General features: G+C 33.7%; 1 protein-coding gene across 5 annotated transcripts; it reads right to left on the reverse strand.

Annotated features, from left to right (window-relative positions):
- Positions 1-1,100: 1,100 nt before the first annotated feature.
- On the reverse strand, positions 1,101-15,773 carry LOC142631282 (uncharacterized). 5 transcript variants are annotated; one of them, XR_012843561.1, is made up of 11 exons: positions 15,023-15,739; positions 13,874-14,131; positions 12,525-12,767; positions 12,208-12,357; positions 10,439-11,865; positions 7,253-7,332; positions 7,048-7,129; positions 6,843-6,968; positions 6,577-6,673; positions 4,736-4,887; positions 1,101-1,522 (listed from the first exon to the last, which is right to left on the reverse strand). XR_012843561.1 is itself a non-coding variant. In XM_075805413.1 (11 exons), exons 1-11 carry the CDS (start codon positions 15,461-15,463, stop codon positions 1,329-1,331), a joined length of 3,312 nt encoding a protein of 1,103 aa, XP_075661528.1. In that variant the 5' UTR covers positions 15,464-15,773; the 3' UTR covers positions 1,101-1,328. The 5 variants fall into 5 exon arrangements, 3 of the variants coding, with proteins under 3 accessions (XP_075661528.1, XP_075661526.1, XP_075661527.1); XR_012843560.1 differs by having other exon boundaries at positions 1,101-1,574; XM_075805413.1 differs by having other exon boundaries at positions 1,101-1,574; positions 6,577-6,683; positions 15,023-15,773.
- Between the last annotated feature and the right edge of the window lie 8,010 nt (positions 15,774-23,783).

Here is a 23,783-nt window from a genome sequence, read left to right on the forward strand (position 1 = left end):
TAAGAACAAATCAAGGTCTTAAAAATCAAATAAAAGATATTGATGATATTTTAGTACTTGCTGCTCAAGATAAATATCAAAATTTTGAAACTTGCTGCTCCTTTCTTTTGTATTCTTTGCTTTATTTTAATAAAGTATTCTCCATTTGCATGCAAAATAAATAAATAAATAAATAAATTTTTATTAAATAAAAGAGAGAGAGAGAGAGAACAAAGAAAAATAGAAAAAAATCATATTCATATAGTAGTAGAGAAAAGAAAAGAACGAATCTCAAATGACAGTTTTGCTTCGGTGAAAGGTGTATCATGGAACTAATAAAAAAACAGAGTTTTAAAAAAATGAACTAAGAGTAAGGTGTAATTGTCAATTTAAATGACATATAATTATCTTCTTTCTTTTCAATTCTAATTTTTGAAAAATTCAAACAAGGGCAAATGGTAAATTCTAACCATTTCTCTCCCCTCTACTTATTCTTTCGAAACTTCCAAACTGTGTTATCTATGGTACTACAGTAGACTAATACGTACTGTATTAATTTTGAATTATCTATAGTACTACAGTAGAATAATACGTACTGCATTAATTTTGAATTATTGATCATAGCCTACCACTTCAACATCAAAACATAGATTGGTTTATGAACATGATTGAAAAAGACTATATAGACTCTGTAACAAAGTGAAAGTGAAAGATGGTGGAAGAAGACCTATGGTCGGTTAGGATTGAGGGAGAGAGAGGAAGAGTAGTGTAGAGTAGAGTAGAATTGACCAAAATTAGCCTATTTTCAGCAAACTCTACTCTACTCCCCTCCACTTCCCCCCCTCTCCCAAAAAATAAATCCAAATGGACCCTTAGCAGCAAAAGCATTTTTGGTCTATGTTGTTCGACAATATTTGTAGGCACCAATGCAGAGCACAAGTACAAGAGAAAGACAATGCCACATGAATTTTTTTGCAGAATTAATGCCACATGAATTTGGCTTGTCATTCGATAATAATCTTAGACACAGCAAAGATTTACTGTACACATGACTATTAAAAGCTAAAGTTTACTGTACAGTTTCCTATGAAAATGTGTGAGGGAGAGAAACTGAGCAGGACAAGACAACAGATAATATCAATTTCCTTTGATGTTGTGTACTGTACAAATTTTGTACATGAACTACAAAAAGAATAAAAATCAAAGAATTAAAAAAAAGGAAGCTATTGGCTCACCACACTAAAGGCTGCTAACAAACTATATCAAAATGGGAAGCAATAACAAATGAAAATGCAGGTCAAAAGAATGAAATGAATATAAAACAAACAAAAAACAAGAAAGAAAGGGCTTCAAGATATACATTTCACAAGCAAAGGAAACATGGATGTTTCTGCATGGATTGCCTTCACCAATGCCACGAACTGGAACAGACTGTCTTCAGAGAACCACCTGATCATCCATGTTACAGGGCTTGAAGCTGTTTTTTCATCATTGATTGCTGCAACCTTCTTGTCAGCTTTGGCAGAGGAGCAGAATACTGATGCTGTACATTTCAAAGCTACGGTCACACACCAACTCTCTTTAGTCTCTATGACCTAGAAATGGAGTTTAAGATATGAATCAAATATTTTGCACACCTCCAATGATTTTTTTCTTTATTCTTTTTTTGGTTAGAAAAAAATCTTGGTTTAAGTAATGGAGCAATGAGGCAAGGAAAACAACAAATAGTAAAATATATCCTTTTTTTATAATAAAATTCCTTCAATTAAAGAAGGACCACAATGTCGCAACTAAGCATGGCATGCACAAACCCTTGACTACCATCTATTATAGACATACCTTTCCATTACGTGCTCAAGAAGATATTAACTAAAGAATACAAACACAATGATTGCAATAATCCACAAAAGAAATAATAAATGTGTCAAACCAGAAACATGATAGCATCTAAGAATTTGGGAAAGAAAAAAAAAATCTTCTATACAATATAGGAAACTAGAAAACACTTACAAATGTACACACCATGTTGCTCATTCAGAATAATAAACAATCCTTTTGCTATGATCTACTACATTGCTATCCAGTAGAGACTGAACAACATATCAACATAGAAGTGAAGACAGTTATCAATGATAGTGATGATAACTATAACTTAACTAGTAATAACAAATAATCCTTTTGCTATGATAACACGTTTCATCAACCAAAAAATACACACATGTGATACCCCAAATTGTTTGTTTGATTGTGTGATGTGCGACATGTGCCAAGTCCCACGATGGGTTTTTACTAGGTGGATCTCGGATTTACAAGTGCAGATGTGGTTAGTGCTTTCTTCGGGTTGTTATGCAACATGTCTCATCAACCAAAAAAAAAAAAAAGAAGAAAAGACACACGTCAAACCAGGAACATAATATTAGTGACTCATGAGACAGAAAAGTATACTTAGCAATTTAGGTGAATGTGATGTATAAAACTAGCAAATCAATATATATATAAAAGCAGAGACCTCATGCAAGAGTGCATGAGGTTCTGCCATGTGGCGCTCTATATGAGTTTTTTGCAATTCTCTTTATTATGAAACAATTTTTTCCAACCTCAAAAATTAAAACAATGCAGCTTTTGTGTTTAGCACTTATTGCTTCATCAAAAATCAATTCACTTCTTCCTCTCTCCTAACTCTTCACTTCTTTCCATTACCAAAAAAAAAAAAGACTCTTCACTTCTTCCGGACAAAAAAAAAAAAAAAAAATTCACTTCCCCATTCAAATTTAAATGCACACTATGGATAAGCACCTGGCAAAGTGAGACCAAGCTTTGCACTATTACACCTTTACAATAATATTATATTTTCCAAGTAATTTCTGATAAAATCAAACCCATCTTTAAATTTTTTAAATTTCACTCATTCTCTATCTTAACTCTTTAGTTCTTTCTTTGTCTCTTAACTCTTCACTTCTTCTAGCAAAAGCAAAAACAAGAAACTCTTTCACTTCCCCTTTCAATTAAATGCACACTACGTACCTGTTTTTTTTGAAAATTATATATTGATGATGGATCAACGATTCCTCTATGAGTTCATGGATAAAAGCTCATTTCTTAGTGTCTGTAAATAAATATTGCCAACTCTCTCTCTCTTTATTTCTTTCTTTCAATTTTTTTTTCAAAATTTTATTTGGGATATTGAGTTTGCAGTTTGCAATGTTTGAGGGAAAACAGACTCAGGGAGATTGAAGCTTCAACTTTACCTATTTTGGCCAAGGACTAAAGTCACTAAACCCAAGGAGAAAAAGCCACTGGCTCCTAATTTATCAAACCCTTCTTCAGTATCTAAGTCCTAAGAGGTACAAAATACTAATACTCAATTTGTTCATTCTTTGTTGTTGTTTGGTAATGGGTTTTTGACAATCAAACTAAATGGTAGTTTGTTTCTTTTCATTTGAACTGTTTACTGGTTAAGATTTTTACTGAGCCAACCCCTTTTTGTAATTTATGATTTGTCTTTTGGTGAGTGATTTAAATATGTTACATGAGGATGTGATTAAGAAAATTGGGTACTATTTATACCCTAAGGCAAAGACAGGCTGAGTAAATAATCTGGTTTTGTTGGGCAGGTAGAAAGATCAAGGAGGAAGAAGCTTAATCAATAAATCAAGCTCCTCCATGCCACATGTAGTCGGAGCACAAACTCATGTATCTATTTGGATTGGGTCACATTCAAAGCGCCAATGGAGGCAAAACTTTTGTGGGATTTGAAGTGTAAAGAGCCCAAGAGTAATTACATATTTTATTTTGAATCCATAGTGTTTGATAAAATGCTTGACAGAAAATTTATAATTTTATTTGGTTGTATGATGTAGCAGCCTATATAGTTGGCATGAGTGAAACAAATTAAATTAGCTATGGGTAAGAAAGTTGTTATTATTTTTAGGTGAATAATTTTTTTTTACTTATTGAGGGGTTAAGTATTATTTGGTAGCAAAGTTTTAAAATAATCTCCACAATCTACACATATTCTATGTCCTACTAAATGATAGAAACTCAATTGTTAAAAATAAGAACAAAGAAAGAAACAATAGAATTGCAAAGGTATAAATTAAGAACTAAGTGGGCAGAAAAAATTATGTGGTGTCTCCATTATTTGAAGGTTAGCCTAGAATCTATATAAACTCAAAAGGGTATTAAAAAATCGTTAAATATATTATACCGGTACACCTTTGTTAAAAAATTGTTAAATATGTTAAATCATGTCTACCTCAACCATCATTGAAATTACTTGCTTTATTTATTTATTTGTTGGTCAAGTATCATGTATGGCTGTCTGCAAGAGCCTTAACAATATCAAAGTGTGTTTGTTGCGTTGCCTAGACATGAATCACTATGCAACCTTAGTACTGCTATAGTTAAAATATTATTGAAGATGCTTCATAAGATCAACACCTTAGTTAGTCATTTCGTATGACAAGGGATAGGTTGAAGGAGTTTGATATGCATAATGTATGCTTGCAATTAATTGGTTTACAATCAACTAATGGTATGCAACAAAATATGCCTACATGCTCCGAAGTTTCTACTATAATTGTAGGTGATTTTAGCAATGAAAGTATTCACCATTTATGCTATAATATATGTAAAAAAAATTTCAAAAACTATTTTACATAAAAGCTTATAGCATTATCCGCGCAATGCGCGGGCAACCTTCTAGTGCTTATAAATGTAGGCCTCAAGGAAAGCTTTAGTAAATTCAAAAAGTTACCATCTCAGATATGTCAACGATGGAGCAATATGAATCAACTGAGAAATATGGAGGCAAAGATGAATCCATTGAAAGGGAGCTGAACTGCACAAGGTCCTCAATACAAAGAAGCAGATTGCCTCCAATGACAAACAATGATCTTGAATGCCACTCTGTTGCATATGCGAAGAAAATTTAGAATTACTGTAGAACTTATGGTCATGTAAAAGTAATCATATATTTATAAAACTATTCAACAGATATCCTTTATTTCTCTTTTAAAAGTAGAACATAGGTTCAAAAATTTTAGAGCTGAGCACAATTCTTTCAACTTCGTGAAAAAGTAACAGCTCAGATCATGTACAAGAAGAACTCTGTTCCTCCGATAAGTACATGCACACAAGTGAGCTGATATAGAACATTTCAAAAAATTTAGAGCTGAGTAAAATTCTTTCAACTTCGTGAAAAAGTAACAGCTCAGATCATGTACAACTCTGTTCCTTCGGTAAGTACATGCACACAAGTGAGCTGATATAGAACATTGTTGATGCTATACCTATTCAAGGGGTATCCATTTTATTAATGAGATCGTAATTCCACGTTCTGAATAAATTTTGTATACAAGCATCACTAAGCAACAAACCAACATTGAACATCATTAAAGTTTATCCTTGTTGGTGTTAATTAAATTGTTTGCCTAGTTTTGTTATTTGTAATTATGGAAATAAAGAGATTAGGACCAGGCTTATTGTTTGCCCAGTTTAATTATCTATTTTTGTAACAAATCCATGGTGAATACTCAACAGCATTAAGATCTGACAACTACATTTCAAATTTGGTCCATTTTTTTTAAGTGTAAAATAAAAATAAAATAAAAGCTCCAAAAGGCGCACTTTGAGTTTATCGAAAAAGCTTCATAAATCATGCAAATGCGCCTCATCATACAGGCGAAAAACACTAAGCTTGTAAGCTTTGTGCTTAAGCATGCTTTTACCAACAATGATATCGTACACAAAAGGCATACACTAAGGGATTTCATCTTGAATTGATCTAGTAAAATCATCCATAACCAACAAAAAGAGAAATACTCCTTGATGAATTGTGATTGGAAACTCACTTGTAATACCTATACTTGTTTTCACCCTAATTATATCCCTGTCATAAATATCCTTAATCACCTTAATACTTTAGAGGAATTTTCATTTCATGAACTCACAAATAACCTCTCTAGGTGTTATCATACACTTTCTCTAAATTAAAAAACCATATGAAAATCTTTTCAAGCATATATCTCCATTAGACAACTAAGAAAAAACTTCCATGGTGAATCACCCTAACATAAACCAAATTGATTTTCTGATATTGTTGTTTCATGTCTAAACCTATATTCTATCGCTCTCCCCCAGAGTTTCACATTGAGAATCATAAACTTAATTCCAGTCATTTGTATAATTATGAATATCTCCTTCACTTTTGTACATAAGTATCAAAGTGTTTTTCCTCCATCACTAGGCATTTTGTTAATGCTTAAGATCTTAATGAAAAGGCTTGTCAACCATCATACACCTACATCCCCAAGCACTTCCAAATTTCAGTGGGATCAGGTCCTCCAGCCTTTCCCGTTTTCATTCTCCTTAAATAATCATTTACATCCTCATTCTTCAAAGAAACCTTCTATTATTTCAAAAACAAAAAATCTTAAATGCATTCCTTCACTATTTTTCTTTCTCAATGCTTCAGATTATGTTCAATTTCCTTTTCTTGCACCAAGAAAATTTTTTTTCAGTTGAAGACTAACTCTCACAACGTGCTCGGACATTTATATGCAAATCATAACCAGGATGAAGAAGTGAGAACTTTACCTTCATTGTTGTTGTGCCAAAATAGCACCATAGAATATTGGAATATGCTCACTTTCAAACCTCCATATATTTGTTTCTCAAACAATTCAACCTGAACCTGCTCCAAACTGCCATTTAAATTTCCAAAACCAGTCTATCATAACAAAGAAAAGGAAATTTGTATATATAGCCTACTGACTTTGGAACTAAATAAATAAAACAAAGAAATAGTACACAGAGTAATGCCATAGCAAGTTCCAAAACTAAACGTTTAGGCCATAAATCACCTTCTTAAAGAAAAACTGTCATTTGCCTCATGTGGATCAAAAACTTTCAAGGTACTAAGTAATTGACTTGACTTCTGAATGCTTCTAGTAATAAACACGTAAGCCGAACCTCTGTCAATGTACACCCTATCCCAAACACAGAAAAAGTCAGTTTTTAGGAAAACAATTGGTTCAGGATTTACTAAAAGTACCAAAAATCACTAACCTCACAACCTGAAGTCCTAACCCTACTGACACCTCTCTGATATCTTCAACTTTATGGCAACCTAATAAGCTAATAATAGATCCTGCATACAGCCACTTCAGCTGTCATTAGGCTGGAAATACAGCAGAAGAAATCTCCCAAGTAATCATCATTAATAATAAAATCAATGAAATATATGCCTCCTGCAAAGACTTCATAACCTGACCTGATCCATCACCTGTGACTCCAATAAGCAGCACATAAAACTTGTTTTCACTGCTCAGTAACAGAACCACTTCTCCGCGTCTGGAACAATGAAGATAAATTAAACATGAAAAGGCCGACTTCATCTATAAATAATTAAAACATTAAATGTTTCTAAATATTGTTTAGTCTATTGGGAAGTCCAAATAACAAACATAAAAATTGGTATATGTAGTTTTAGAGAAACAATATCTTAGAGAACATGATCCAACCAAGTATGAATAAGAGAACAGAGATCAGATTTGTTTAGTTTTTTTTTTTTTTTTTTGATAATTCAACAGTTGGAAGTGGGGGATTTGAACCTTAGATGTCTCTGCTAGAAACACCAAGAGGTGCCAACCAGTTGAGCTACAAGACTCTTGGTAAATATCAAATTTGTTTAGTCCAATTCTATAAGTTGATAGTTACAATGGGGGAGGGGATTTGAACCCTGGATGTCAATGTTGGAAACACTAGGAAGTACCAATCAGTTGAGCTACAAGACATTTGAAATTGTAACTATGTCTCACTGATATTTAGAACTTAGTCGTGGGGTGAATACAGCACTCTTGGTGGCTCAAGCTTCTCGGAGCCTCTGGTGACTCCGATGTGCTCGGTTTTGCCGGTACTGGAGGTGCGTTGTACCAGACTGAGCACGAGGGGCTCCGAGATGCCGCTACTGGTGGCCGGAAGTCCTGTGAGGTCACCGAGGGCTCGAACTCTGGCCGAGATTGGTGGTTCGAACTTCTCAGTGCCCCCGATGGGCTCTGGGTTGCCGCTACAAGAGGTGGGTGGTACCGGGTCTCAGGTGGTTTCGATGGTAGGAGTGTCGGGGTGTACCGAGCCTTCTCCAATGATGGTCCGCAGGCTTATTGTTGACCGGAACAGTTTTTTGGGCTTCTCTTTGTTGCTGGGTGGGTTGGCCTCTGAAGGTAAGAGGATGTTGACTCTCAATTTAGTGCCACGGTCGTTAGGACCTTTTCTCCCTGACCTCATTCTGGAGTTGGTGCGAGCTAGACCAAGGGGCTTGGGGGTAGTGGGTCAGGAGGTTAATTCTTCTCATGGGAAGGAACTCTGCCTTCCTAGGCAGGTTATGCTTGTGGAGGAAGCAGCTGTTTTTGATGCAGGTGTTGGTGAAACAAATTTGTCGGTTGCCTTTCCTCTGCAAATCTTTGATCCAAATGCGCCGACAACCTTGGCAGAGCTGGAGGAGGTCGATGAGGTTTTAAGTATTGAGACTAACACAGATATTTCTAGGTGGGTGAAACACAGAATTCCTGGTTTTAGTAAATTGGTTGGGTTATCTATGACTCGACATGAGAAATTGTGCATTGCTCTCTTACAGAGGCTTGAATCAGAGATGGAGGCAGCCAATGTGTTACACAGGAAAGTAATGGGCAGCAAAAAGGTGGCTAAGTCCAAGAATAAGGGATGCAGAGAGCTGCATAACTTGATTTCTTCGGTGAATTATGACAGAAGATAGAGGGTGGTCTTGTGATGGTGTCTGTAGTTGGGGATTTTTTAGTGTTTATGAAGATAAAAATGGTTTCGTGGAATGTTAGAGGTTTAAATGATCCTCGGAAACGTCTTGTGGTGAGGAACTTGTTAAGGGGGGTCGATTGATGTTACTCAAGAGTACGCTTTCTAGTCTTCCGACTTACTTTCTATCGTTATTCACAATTCCTACTCATGTGGCTAATAAAATTGAAAAGTTGCAAAGAGACTTCCTTTGGGAAGATAGCTAGATTCATTTGGTAGGATGGGATAAAGTTTGTGCGCCTATAGCCAATGGTGGCTTAGGGATAAGGAAACTCACTACCTTTAATAAGGCTTTATTGGGGAAATGGTTGTGGCGGTTTGGTAAGGAAGAGGGTCGGTTATGGAGGCGGGTAGTAGCCTCAAAATATGGGGAAGACTGGGGGGATGGACCTCAAAGCTGGGTAGGGGAGCTCATGGGTGTGGTTTGTGGAGAAGTATCCGCATGGGTTGGGAGGATTTTAGCAAAAATTGTCAGTTTGTGGTTGGGTTGGGGAATAGGGTGAGGTTTTGGCAGGATGGGTGGTATGGGGATCAACCTTTTCAATTGGCTTTTCCAAGGCTGTATGGCATAGCCATTGATAAGGAGGCTTCTGTTGAAGCTTCTCTGCATAGGCAGGGGGTAGAGGATAGAAGATCTTGAAATGTTCGTTTTAGCAGATTTTTTAATGATTGGGAGATGGATGAAGGGCTGCAATTTCTTCGATTATTGGGTGCTTTAACCCCTCCTATAGATGTTGGAGACCGGATGAGATGGAAATTGAAGTCTAATGGGGCTTTTGACATCCGGTCGTACTATTAAAAATTAAGAAACTCCCCTTCAACTATCTTTCCTTGGAAAGCTATTTGGAGAGTAAAGGCCCCTAGGCGAGTTTCTTTTTTTGTTTGGTGTGTAGCTTGGAATAAGATTCTAACGGGAGACAATTTGAGATTGAGGAGATTGGATTTTGTGGATTGGTACATTATGTGCCGTCATTGTGGAGAGACGGTAGATCACTTACTTCTTCATTGTGAGGTGGCCTATCGGTTATGGAGCTTTATTTTCATAACTTTCGGCCTGGCTTGGGTGATGCCTAGATCGATTCCAAGCTTGCTTTTTGGATGGTGGAATTGGCTGGGGAAGCATTCGTCTCAGATCTGGAATTTAGTCCCGTTGTGCATCCTTTGGTGTATTTGGAAGGAGCGTAATTTCTTTGTTGTTTGGTTTTCTCTCTTGTTTCTCTTTGTTTTTTCTTCTTGTATTTTCTGGGTTGCTCTGTATTTTTCAGGCATAGAGTAGCCGTTCGTATATATATAATTCTTACTTATCAAAAAAAAAAATATCACTCCACAGAGTTATGCTTTTCACAAGAAAATTCCAGAAGATTTTATATATATATATATATATATATATATATATATATCAAAAAAAAAAATCATTACAGAGAGCATGTCTGATATTCACTTTAAAAATTCCAGTAGAAATAAATTATGACATACATATTATAATAACTAGTAGTCCAAGAATCATTAACAAATAATTTGGCACATAATAACATAAACGAAATTTCTTTTTTTGTTTTTGTTTGCAAGTGCTAAAAAATCCGTCACCCAATTCAGTTTTCCTATCATTCATTGTAATATAAATATTTACCTTTCTTTATATTTGGATTCTGGCTCGAGTACACAATCACAATGCAAATACTGCCGACAAGTCTCATGAATGCTGGAATCTGCAACATTTATATTGAAATAGTTCTCGATAAAATCATTACCACCTGGTGATAAGCACCTAAACCCAGAAAAACTACTAGCATCATCAATTGGTGGGGCTCTGTTTCTGTTTGTCCACTTCTGTTCCTTATGAATAACTTCCTGAAGTTCACTCTGACATGAAATTTGTTTCCCTTGCTCAGGTTCCATATCAGCTCTAATAAAATCCAGATTTCCATTTGATTCATGAGATGGTTCTGTTTTGCCAACCACATTATTCTCTCCTACTAGTGAAATAATTCTTTTCTTCATTTTCCTTTTTCCTTTTCTCTTCTCCAAATAATCTGCCTCTTGGTTGACAAAATGATAAATTTCATCATCAAGAGAAACAGCAGGAAAATCTTCGCCATTTTCTCTCACCTGGAAAATTTCATGTCTTTGATCACAATCTTTATCCTTGAAATCATTTGGAGATGAGTTTTCTTTAACATTCCTATTCAGATAATTATCATTCGTATACTTATCAAATTCTGGTATTGATTCACACGAATCATCATCACTACAGCTGGTATTACTATCAGATGATGCCACTGAATAGGACTCTGCAGATAGCTGCATAATTTCTTCAACTAAGTTGTGGCGACGATGAAGAATGTCCTCTTGATAATGAGGGGGTGATCCAGGGCAAGCAATGGTTGAATGAGACTCCGATATATCATCAATGGCTGATAATGGTGATACGCTGAGATTTTCAATCACTCTATGACCTCCTTGGATGCCAGTATCTGGGTGGGAAATTCTAGCTTGCGGAGAAATAATATTAATCCCTTCATGTGAATGTGTTTTTAGACGCTCCTCGTTTGTATCCATTCTTCCCAAGCCAACTAGAGAATCTCCGCCACTAATCCCCAATAAACCGCTAAAGTATGGATTAGCAGGCAAACCAGTAGATGTATCTGCAAAGGAATTATCAGATTCTAAAATATTTGTACTACTCTCATCTCCAGAAGCCTGAACAGAGTCTGAGACATATCTTGAACTTTCACCCAGATATTTTTTGCTTGACCTTTTTTTCAAATAATTTTCTTTTTCATTATGCAATGATGCCTCAATATCTTTACCTCTGTCCACAGAAGTCTCAGAAGCATGATCCATCCACTCCTTAAACTCACGCAACCAAAGGACAGAGCGCTCTTTCTTCATGAGCTCAACTCTATTCATCAAATCAACTATTTCAGCTTCATCTTCAGAGATGACAGTATCTGCCCTGCTTTGAATGTCAATGTCACATGATACAGACTCTTGGTCAGAAAATACACCCGTGCTCCCTTCTTCGCTCCCAATAGAAGCAAGACGAGATACCTTTCTCTGTAAAAAATAAACCACATTAAAACTAATAAAGAGAAAGCATAAGTAATGCAGTAACACAGAGTACCAACAATAGCCATCATCATAATAATATTATTTATGGAAAAGAAAGGGCAACATGCTAATTGCTAAACAATTGAGGTCTAGGGAAAATGCACTTTAAAGCATGAACTACTGTGTGGCAGGAGAATCTGGCCAAGCATCACCTTAAATTTTTTAATTAGGGTAAAAAGTATTCACCCAAATCTCATTGTGTCTTGCATGTAATTGATTTACATAGCTCCATATTAACTTCTTTTTTTTATATAGGTTCAGCTTCATATTAACTTCAAAACCACATACCCTTTTTGGGTTAACACTCCCCTCTTTTTTAGCATCAACTTTTGCAGGAGAATAAAATCCAAAGCTGGCAGGTCGCTTTTGCCTGCTGGCAATAATAATTTGCCGTTTCCAGAACTCTCTGGTGCTAATATTCTTGTCATCTAGCTTCAACTAAACAGCATCCAACAGAAGAGGGAAAGAAACTGTAAGTTTAGCTGGGGCATAAAATTGCAAGCCAAAAAAAACAAAAAAAACTTGCAATTATGATTTAGTAGTCCCAACAAACATAACTACATAACATAAAGTCCCAAAGAGTACTTATATATTAAATCACTTACTTTTTCTGGATACATGAAAAAGCTGAATACTTGTGCTCTATACCATCGGGCACAGCACAATGGATTTCCTTCCAACCATAAGCTTCGTAGAGATGGAAGGTCTGTTAGAAACTCTATCTCTGAAAAACTAGAAATTATATTGTAGGAAACATCAAGTCCTTCAAGTGACTTCAAATTCTCAATCCCATGCAATGTAGTTAGAGCATTGTTCCTCAAAACAAGTTTAACAATATGACATGATACCTGCATAGCCCAACAACAGCAGAGTATGCATTCAAAGCTAATTATTAAATTAACAATTTATAGCAAATTAAAATCTATTTGGCACTCAGTCTTTAAAGCATGCTGCTCAACATTCAATTTATATCAGCACTTTTTCCAAGCCAAAAATAAATATGTTTTTGTATAAATTTAGAATTTCAGATAAGTAAAACAATTTCCAACCTTGGGGTGATGTGATGTTGATGTGGAATAAGAGGGTTGTGGAAAAACTACATTACACAGTTGGAGCTTATTCCATATCTTGTTCAGGAGTGTGGAAGATGGCTTTGACTGGGTGTTTTCTGGTTTGTATATCCCAGATCATAAGAAAAAGAACAAATCTGTTGGTTGAATTGAAAGAAGGGATGAATATATGGGAAGTTCCTTGGTGTGGGGCAGGAGATTTTAATGCTGTCCACTTTCCTACTGAGAGGGTTGGAGCATATAGTGGAAAATAAAGCACTAACAGTGTTTCGTTTTTTGATAATTTGACAATTGGGAGAGGGGAGATTTGAACCTTGGTGTTTCTACAGTGCTAACCAATTGAGCTACAAGACTCTTGGCAACAATGTTTTCTTTTCCAATGAGAATTTAATTCAATAGAGCTATGTGTTTAAATTTAATTGGGGAGCCTAATATACTGAACCTAAGGAATTGTACCTAAGTTTTACCCTTCCTTCAATATCTCGTCCACAGACTTCTTAATGATTTTTCCACTGAATTAGCCTTTTCTTTTCTGTTCACTCAAATTAAATAATCAGTAAGACTTCAGAATGCATTCAACCGACATGGTTTGCAAATGGAAAAACTATTTGCAACACCAATATTGAAAATTAAATGCTCAAGATGACATTCATACGAGCTAAAGCTTGCCCTCCTTCTGTTTCTTATGGTGGGATAAAGCCATTTGAGCTAGAGCTTCTTGGCAAAACATTCCTCATCTTGTAAAAACTGTGCAATATATACAGTTATACATATGCATGCATGAAAGCTCCCTAATTTATGTACAACATTTTGAAGAAAGAAACAAAATAATGTACTTTCAGACTACTCTATTTTAACACGAGTCAATTACTTTAAGGAAGTACCTCGGTGAAGTATGAAATCGATCTTAGGTGATTAAAACCAAGATCCAAGTGCTTCAATTTGGCACACTTGCGAAGATTATCCACTTTTGCAAACTTGTTGCGACTAAGATCAAGTGTTTCCACAACAGGAAGAAGTTGCAAAGACTCATCCATGAGAACCAAGCCATTACACGCACAAGAAACAAACGACAACCGGTTCCATTGCGGAGAGTTCTTTATCTCAGCAATTCTACTCGCGAAAACATGCCGTAGAGCATCCTAAAAATTATTCCAACTCAATTTCCATACAAAGCCAAACACCAAAAAGAATATTTAAAATTCAAAAACAGAGATTTCCATTCTAAACATACAAATCTGAAAGTATAACCACTCCAGATAAAAGTAGGAAAAGAAGAAATTGCAAAAAATTTCCTGAATCTCAAATTTTTTTTCTCCTTACAGGAATCAATAAGGAAAATACAAGAAGAGAAAAATAAAATAAAAATCCATTTAATTTATCCCAACAATTCTGCTCGCAAAAACATGCCATAGAGCAACCTAAATATCATTCCAAATCACATCATTCAATTTCTTCCATACCAAACAAAAGTCCAAAAAGAAAATGATAAATTCAGAAACGGAGATTTCCATTAAAAATGAAAACAAATGATAAATTAGTGATTGTTCCAAAAGCTTAAGCGGTTAACAAACAATGAATTTAATCACTTAACCATTGTTCTAACTTCTAAAAGTAAATTCAAACTGGCGTTGAATTCAAGAACAAGAACAGTAACCGCTCCTTATAAAGTTTAGGGAAAGTAGAAACTGCAAAATTTTCCAGAATCTCAATTTTCTCTCCCTTACAGGAACCAAAATGGAGAACACAAGAACAATAAAATTAAAAATCAAATCAAATCCATTCAATTTACATTAATTTCATTCCAGAGCAACACACTCAATAGTGAAAATTGAAAATGGAACTGTATGAATCAATGAAAATGTTGAATTCAAAAAACAGAGATTTCCATTCTAATATTGAATTCACTATTAGAAAGAAACAGAAGAAGAAGAAGAAGAAGAAAAACCAATTAATTCAAATAAATTTCTTTCCACAACCACACTGAAAACAGAAAATGCATTTCTACAAAGAGCTCAAAAACACAGACTCACAGTAGAATTGTGGCAAATGATCTTCTCCAAGGTGTGCCGAAGCTCCAACAATCCTCTAGCTGCTGAGGTGGACAAATCGCATCCTCTGAGCTCCAAAACCCTGAGCCTCCCAAACGGCAACAACGAGAGCGGCATAGGATCTCGCGAAGGCGGAGGCAAAACCGAAACCACCTTCAACGACGGAAGAAGCCTTAAAATCCTCCGGAGCTGCTCGAGCGAGCGGTGGTCGCCGAGGTCCGACACGTAGGCACGTAGGTAGTCCACCGGCGCGCCGGCGAGCAAGCCTTCGAGCTCTCTCAGCGCCTCGAGCCGCGACTGCACGTAGTGCAAGCCCGTGGGGTTCACTTTGAGGACCACGGTGCCATCGAGTAATGGACCGGCTTCGCTTTCAACGAACTTGACCAGCTTTTCTTGGTAGCGATCGCCGGTGACGATCGCCATTGGAGAATCGATTTCGAGGTGCGAACTAGGGTTGGTTTCTATTGAGAAGAATACGACATCGTAATGAGGTGATGTGTGTATATGTGTGTAGATGGATACACATACATGTGACTGTGTATGTATGTGATTTGAGAGAGAGAGAGAGAGAGAGAGAGAGAGAGTTAAAAGACGATGGAAGTGAGATTCGAATATGAAAGCGATTTTTATTAGAGAGAGAAAGGGGGTTTGGGAGGGATGGGCGAGAGAGAAACGGCCAATTCGGCCATGCCTCTGGAGAAAGACAGGTAAATTTTTTTTTTTTTTTTTTAAATTTATTTATTGGACTGAGATTGGAAGAGAAGGAAGGTGAAACAAATTAACGGTGGGTCTAATGATTGGGTTGGGTTAGACTTCCGTCGTTTTGGAAGTTTTCCTTCAGGTTTCTTTTCCTTTTTTGCAAAAGTTTTTTTTTTTTTTTTTTTTTAAAGAATAAGGTAAGAAATGCAAAAGGGCTAATAAATTGAGAGGAGTTGAATTAATATTTTTTTAATCAGAGAATTTGAAAACTTGATAATTTAGGATTAATCGAAAGGTAGAATTATAATTAAAAGCTCCGCAACTCATTGAAAATATTCACAATTCAATTCCCCATCTTAATTGTAATTATTTAATTAAAAAAATTACTCACGTTTTGTTGCAAACTATCCCATTATAAAAAATAATAATATTAAAATGTAAATTTCGTCATTTAAATTTCATTTAAATTCATTTCAGTTTTTTAACTCTACTTTTATGTAATTGAGCCATTTAAGTTTCAAACGTTTTTAATTTAGACATTTTTCTAATTTCGTTTAAAAATTTTCATTAAAAAAATATTTTTGTCAAATAAAAATATATATATATAATAAAAATATTTTATAGATTTTTTATGTAAGAAATTTTTTTTCAAAATTTTTTGTTTGTTAATAGTATCCTTAATGGCAATTTTTTATATGAAATTAAACAAAAAACTTAAATTGAAAAAAAAATTAAATTTAGAGGAATTAAATAAACAAAAAATAAAATTAGAGAACTACAAATAAATTTCAGTTAAATTAAAATAGTGTAATTTTCATTTTAAAATAAATACAATCGATCCATTTTTTAGTGTATTATTTTTCTTTATTTTTAGTACATATTACTTTAGTAGTAAACTAGTAATAGTTTTTTTTTTTTTTTTTTTGAGGTTAGAATTTAGAAATGCGTTTTTTTTTTTTTTATTCGGATGAATCAGTAAGAGAAATGCGTTTGTTGGGGGTAGATGGGAAGAGAAGGGAGGTAAAATTAATGAACACTGGATGAATGATTGGGTTACTGTAAGTTTTTTATTTTATTTTTTTCTTGATAGGAATATTTGTATTTTTGGATATTTAGGCAAAGTAAAATATGAGTGGGAACTGGGAAGCATATGCATTAAGCATTATGCAATGCTGTAAGGGACACCTGGCGTGCATGCAATAACACTGGGGAACCAACGCGTTTCATCTTTACAGGGACACCGATTCGGCTTCTACGTGGGTACTTTCTACCCAAAAACAGATAAAATCCATTCCGATCCGGTCAGACCGAGGGACCACATTGTTTCATGTTTTTTGTTAAGTCGAAATCTTTTACACCGTCCCTCCTCTTTTACTAAATATTTCACAAATAAAAATATATCACATGTTATTCTAATTTATTAAATGTTAAATTTATGCAGAAGTGGCTTGATGCATTTGGGAGCCTGAGGTGAAAATTGATTATTTTGTTATAAATGCAAAATTACTATTAATTAATATGAACTGTGTAAAATTATTTCTTTTTTTAGAAATTTTATAGACAGAAAAAGTTTGACAAATTTTTTCATATTTGTTGATGTTACAGATTGATAGTGGCAAGTAAATAAACAATGTTAGTGATAGACTTAAATGAGAACTAGTAAAAGTTTGCTAACTCAACTCTTATTATTATTATTATTATTATTATTATTATTATTATTATTATTATTATTTTAGGAGTGCAACATTTACAATATTTTTTACAACAAATTTTAGGTTTTAAGTTGCTTTTTGTTTTCTATTTGAAAATATCACTATAATTATTTTTTTGCCATCAATAACAACCTACTACTTAAGATTAGTTGTAAAAGTGTTGTAAAAAATATTGTGGACGTTGGATCTTTCTCTCTTTTTTATTCTTTTTTCATCTGGTAAAAAATATTATTTTATTTATTGATTATAAATAACCCTATTGGTTAAAATTTGGGAGCCTTTTTTTAACTTGGGGCCTTAGGCGACCGCATCTCTTGCTCTAGCATTTAGCTGGCTCTGAATTTATGCCTTCTATTATTTCAATTTCCTAAAATAAATAATAAATAACCCATCATATTTAGATAATTAAAATAATAGAAAGCATAAATTTAGCATTTAATAAATTAGATGGACATATGACATGTTTTTATCTGTGGAGTATATAGTGGAACCAGAAGAATGTGACAGAAGATTTGAACTATTTTTTTTTTAGGCTAACATTATCACATTTATTTGAGTACATTGATAACTCTACTTTTATTATTCACCAATCATAACCCATCATATAAAGTAATAAGTAATCATAAAAAAAATGTGGTGTCTTTAAACTTATTATAAATTTATTTATTTTTTGTAGGTTCGCTTAACTGGTAAAGTCTCTAATAGTTAAGTAAGAGATCTGGAGTTTAATCCCCGCCCACACTAAATACTAATTGGTGTCTTGGTCTGATGATAAAGCTATCATCAGGAACGAACGCCATAGGTTGAAACTCTCTAAAAAAAATTATTTATTTTGTAAGTCAATTTTTAAAATATTTTTTGAATCTCACTTCTTCCACAAATTTTATGTAACTTATTTTAATATTTTGTAAGTCAAATGAGAGCAGTTACATCTACAATGTTTTCACAAAAATATTAAGTAGCTATTTATTACTAGTTTTAATTTCAACCTACTATTGAAATTATTTTTTTACTCACATTTAACATTTTGTCATCTAGTATTTGTTGTGAAAATATTATGAATATTTTATTTCTCTTTGCATTATATAATTTATATTGGTTAGGAGAGTAAGAAAAGTATGAGAGTAAATTTATATAAACATTACTTTTTGTCCCCTTAATTTATTTTTCTCAAAAAAAAAAAAAAGTTTCCCACTCTACTTTTCCACTCCATAAGGAAAACCTAAATTTTTTTTATCCTCTATTTTTTTATCCCACCATTTGTTTTCTATCCTTCCCTTTTTTCATCCTAATTGTTTTAGTCAAAACTCGGAAGTCTGAAACTCCACCTACAATTCACATGGAAGGATTTGTAGTACCTAAACGGACCTCTAGCACAAGTAACGTGTGTGCCAAAAAAGAGAAGTACAAGTCATGGGAATTCAGTTTTTTATTTAATATAGACTCAAAATGTTCGTTTAGCAAAAAAAGACTCAAAATGTTCACACTGCCATATTGGAAGCAGCAATCTCGAGTTCTTGGCTATGCATGTAAGAGTGACACTAACAGAACCACGAAATTTTTCCATACCTAAACTTCAAGAACCAAATGGCAATTGGATTGAAGGGATAATGGAGTTGGAAAGACTAGCAATAACTTCTTCAAGCCTTTGGATTTTTTTTTTTTTTTTTGGTTCTCAGGTAGAATTTTACTCTAACCTAACTAAAGTATATATGTATGAAATCCCTTCCTTTAGTTTTGAATTCTGGTCTTTACTTTTCACACTTCAAAAGAACTTATACTTGTAAAGTAATTACCAAGCTAAGAGTGAATGCTAGTCTTCAAAGACCTTTTTCTAATTCCTTTCTCATCCTTCCCAGTTACTAGGATTTTCTCTAACATGTAGATATTTAATGAATAAGCCTTTTGTGAGAGGTTATGGTAAATGAGAGAGGTTCACAAAGCTCTCTTTTAAATGCATCCATTCGATGAATGGGTTTTGAATTTGATGTGATGATAGGTGGTCTTATATATATATTGTGATGCTCTAATTTGATTGATTGTGTGATGTATGTCGGTGTGTAATGAGTATCACATCAGGCATATACTGAGTTAAACTGAGCTTTATTAACAATTACAAAGAGCCTCAATTGTGACTAGTCTTTTTAAAATATAGCGCAAATGTGACTTGTGTTTTTCTTTGGGTTGTTACACATATATTGTGGAGGGATTTTTAGTGGGTTTAGCACCTTTGCTGCTACATATAGTTTTGAAATGATGGTTTGAAATTGAATTTGTACTGGGGAGATTTTGTTGTATTGTATTTCTGTTGATTGCACTTTGGCATCATAACTATGGCGGTGAAGAGCCTTTTAACCTCTTCTTTTTTCTTTTTTTCTTTTTTTTTTTTTTTTTTTTTTCTTTTCTAAGAATCAGTCTTGAAATCGAGGGCATGAGTCAATAATTTTGTCTTATTGTAATTTGGTATATATATTTTGTTGAATCGATGATGATACTGAACTGAAGTGATTTAGGGATCGTTTAGTACGTGTTTAAATACATATTTTTAGTTTTTAAACAACATTACACACTTTTTCACCCACACGTATTTCAAAAAAATACAAACAACGTTACTAGAACAACGTTACCAAACAACCCCTTATTACCTTGTCTGATTGTATTTCAGTAATCATATGTTCCGCTTCCACACTTATTTTACTGATGATAATAATAAAATGTTTCTATAAACACTTGAAAATAATATCAAACTCTTTAAATAATAATAATAATAATAATATCAAGCTCAGAGGTTTATTGTGCAATTATCTATCCATTTTATTTTTTATTCAAAAACTTTGACAAAGAATAATAATTAACTAAATTAAGAATTTGAGCATATTTTTCATTTTATTTTACTTTTAAAATATAATAATAAATTAATAATGTATTTTCTTTTTTCTTTTCTTTTTTTATTAAAACTCTTATTTATTGTCTAGAACTTATGGTGTGTACCTCATAATATTTCTAACAAAAATATCTAATGTTCAAATTCTCCCATTCTAAATTATCAATTTTAAAAAATAAAAAACTCATATATATATATATATTTTTTTTTTTAGTTTTTGAAATTTAAGATATTCTTCTTTGAAATCCATGGAATGAATGGGAGGGTTCAAGCAAATAGAATTCTATCTAAAAAATAATGAGTTTTTCTCTTTTTTATTTTATATATAAATATAAAATTTGATAATTATGAGTTATTAATAAAAATTTATTTTGATTTTTTTTGTATTATAAAATTAATATGTAAAATTTGATAACTATGATAGTTATTAATAGGTATTTATTATGATTGTATATTATATCAGACTGTTAAAAATATAATTATAGTAATTATTAATAAATATTTATTATGATTTTATTTGTGCATGGGACTATTTATTCTATCATTCAAAAAATTTATATAATGTGATTATCAATATATATATATATATATATATATATATTTTGAGGGTTTAAATATAAAATAAAATAGAAATTAAATTAGAAATATATATATATATATATATTATAATATCGGCATTGAAAATTGTTAGGTAATAAAAACTTATGTGACAAAATATTATGATGTCAACTAAAAGTTAAATATGTTTGAATTTTGCATATATTTTATGTTAATAAAATATTTTTAAAATGCATATAGATTGGTAAAATAATATATTGTTTTAATGAAGGCTGACATATAAAAGAGATAATAACTCATCAATTGTGATAAATGAGGTGAAAAATTAAGAATATAATTTTTTCTAAATATATAAAGTTATCAGTAATAAATATATTAAAGAAATCTATTATTAGAAAAAACAAAAATATCCAAATCATAATATAGATAGGGTACTTAGAGACAAAATATGGCTTTGGGTTTTTTTGGTGGCACCACTAGTCCCTTGAGCAAGAAACTTAGTAAAATTGACGTGGATTTATTTACGACTTTTTGTTTTGGATTAAGTTAATTTTCAACCACCATTAGAAAGATGGCAATTGTATTTGTCATATATAATACACACAATTCACTTAACTCAACTAATTTAGTGAGTTATGTTCTTTTAAAATAAAATAAAATATAAAAGAAATAAATAATTAAATGAGTTATGTGATTATACATAATCGGACATATGTTATCTTTCAATATATGATTAGAGCCAAACATTTTTGGTTTTGTTTTTATTTTAAAAAATATATAAATTTTTTTATGGAGAAGAGAAGAAATAGAAATTTTAATGATAATAGTCTAATAACAATTGAAGTGACATTTTTTTTTTTGGATGAACAATTGAAGTGACATTTATTTGTCATGGTTCACAGCTTAATCTTTGGATAATAATTCATTGATATTAAAGAGAGAGAGACAAGGACAGGACGTTTGATTTATTACTAATTGCTTTATCAGTTATCACACGTTTGTGATGCTTACCATACTGGTTCAATTTTCTTTGACATTGTAGCTTAAGATTGCAATGTGCCATTCACTTTCCAGGAAAGTAGCAAAGACTATGAGCTGCCAAAGAAGATAATGGGGTGGTGTTTTACATTTTTGACCATGTATTATTGAACATCCGAATGCTTAAAATGTTAGAAGAGTCAAAATCAAAGCCATCACTTAAAGGATATTTTTTATTTTCTTTTTCAACATCTATCTTTTGAATAAGAAGCCCTATACATGATGTGATTAAATTCCTTCCATAGACTTTAGTGGAATAAATGCCATGGCGTTAAATATTACAGTTGGGTAACGAGTACAAATCAACACAATATGCAAGAGATTTGTATATATAAGTTAGCAAAAGGGAATCTAGACAAAAAAAAATTTTTGAATGGTGTCAACTGTCACCTCACAACATAATAAATCATTTTTTTTTCATTAGTGACACCTCACTTTTATACAGTTTGAGTAATAATTTTTTTTTATCCCAACATTACACAATAAATAAATGTCTAATTTTTTTTTTTTATGATTGATTATCAATTCCTTGGTAATATTTGTACAATAAATTTATATTATCCCTTACATTTGTCTCACTCATGTGTTTTAAGGTCCTGTTGGACAAAACCGAACCTTGGGTTTGTAGTTGAATTCGAGGACAGCTGAGACCTCCTTAGAACAGAGAGAGGAAGAGAGAGATATTGAGAGCACATGAGTAAGAGTATTCTTATTGCTATCCTTTACAACGATGGCCTCCAGGCCTTTATACAATCTGCTCTCACTAACAACTCTATAACCAACTCCAGCACAGCTGGCCAACCCTACTAACTACCCTTGCTAACTAACTCAAACACAACGCAGTACAAGTGTGTGCAATATGATAAGGGTAAAATTGTAGTCCACCCATGAAAGGGCGAAAGACAACGATGACGTGATAAGGCCGTCAGCATTGCCTATGATAGACGATCACATCATAGAGTCTACAGCTTCATATTGAGGCTGACGACCCTAACTTGGTGACGACCACAAAAGCTGACGGGAACAAGTTGAAGAGAGTAAGCAAAACACTGTCGTATCTGACATGGCCTTACTTGATCTCCACGCATCCGTGTATAAGGAGACATCTTGTGTTGCATGCTTAACCCTAATCAAGAAGACTCCTACAAGGAAAAGAACTCTAGGAGATACGCAAAATCCAAGAGATTCTCTCCTAGAAGGAAAGGACTTTTTGGCCAAGTCACGGATGTCAACCCTACACTGCTATAAATACCCCCAAAACCCTCACAAATCAAGGTACGCATAATTCACCCCAGCTCTGGCACTCTAGAGTTGTGAACAAAAGATTTCTCTAACTTAACCGTTAGAGGGTATTTGGCCAGTACCACATCGGTACTCCTCTTAAGGTCTTCAGCTTTTGTGTTGTGTAGGTTCTTTATCAAGGGCACGTGAGGACCGTGTAGCTTACTGACGATTTTCGACATCATTAGTTGGCGCCGTCCATGGGAACTTTAGCGACTTGTAAAGCCGTGCTATTGCTTCCTGGACAAAGAGTTGCATGGTACTCACTCGCTCGATGATGACCACCAACAACGTTCAAGGAGACGAACCACGCATAACGGCGCTCGAGAGACAAGTCCAAACTCTGGCCGCCGCTGTGGAACGCCTCACTAAACAGAACCAAGATTTGGAAGAACAACTGCACCAAAGGAACGCGGGGGCTAACACCTAGGAGGAAGACCAAGAAGGAACTAGCGCAAAAAGAAGGAACTAGGAAGGGTCGGAAGGTAGCAACGCCCCAAGCAGGCAGGAACGATAGGACACGAGCCGACCATCTGTCACCGATATCGTCCCACCTCACATAGTCGCTGAA

Source organism: Castanea sativa, chromosome 4, assembly GCF_040712315.1.
Source record: "Castanea sativa cultivar Marrone di Chiusa Pesio chromosome 4, ASM4071231v1".
NCBI lineage: Eukaryota > Viridiplantae > Streptophyta > Magnoliopsida > Fagales > Fagaceae > Castanea > Castanea sativa.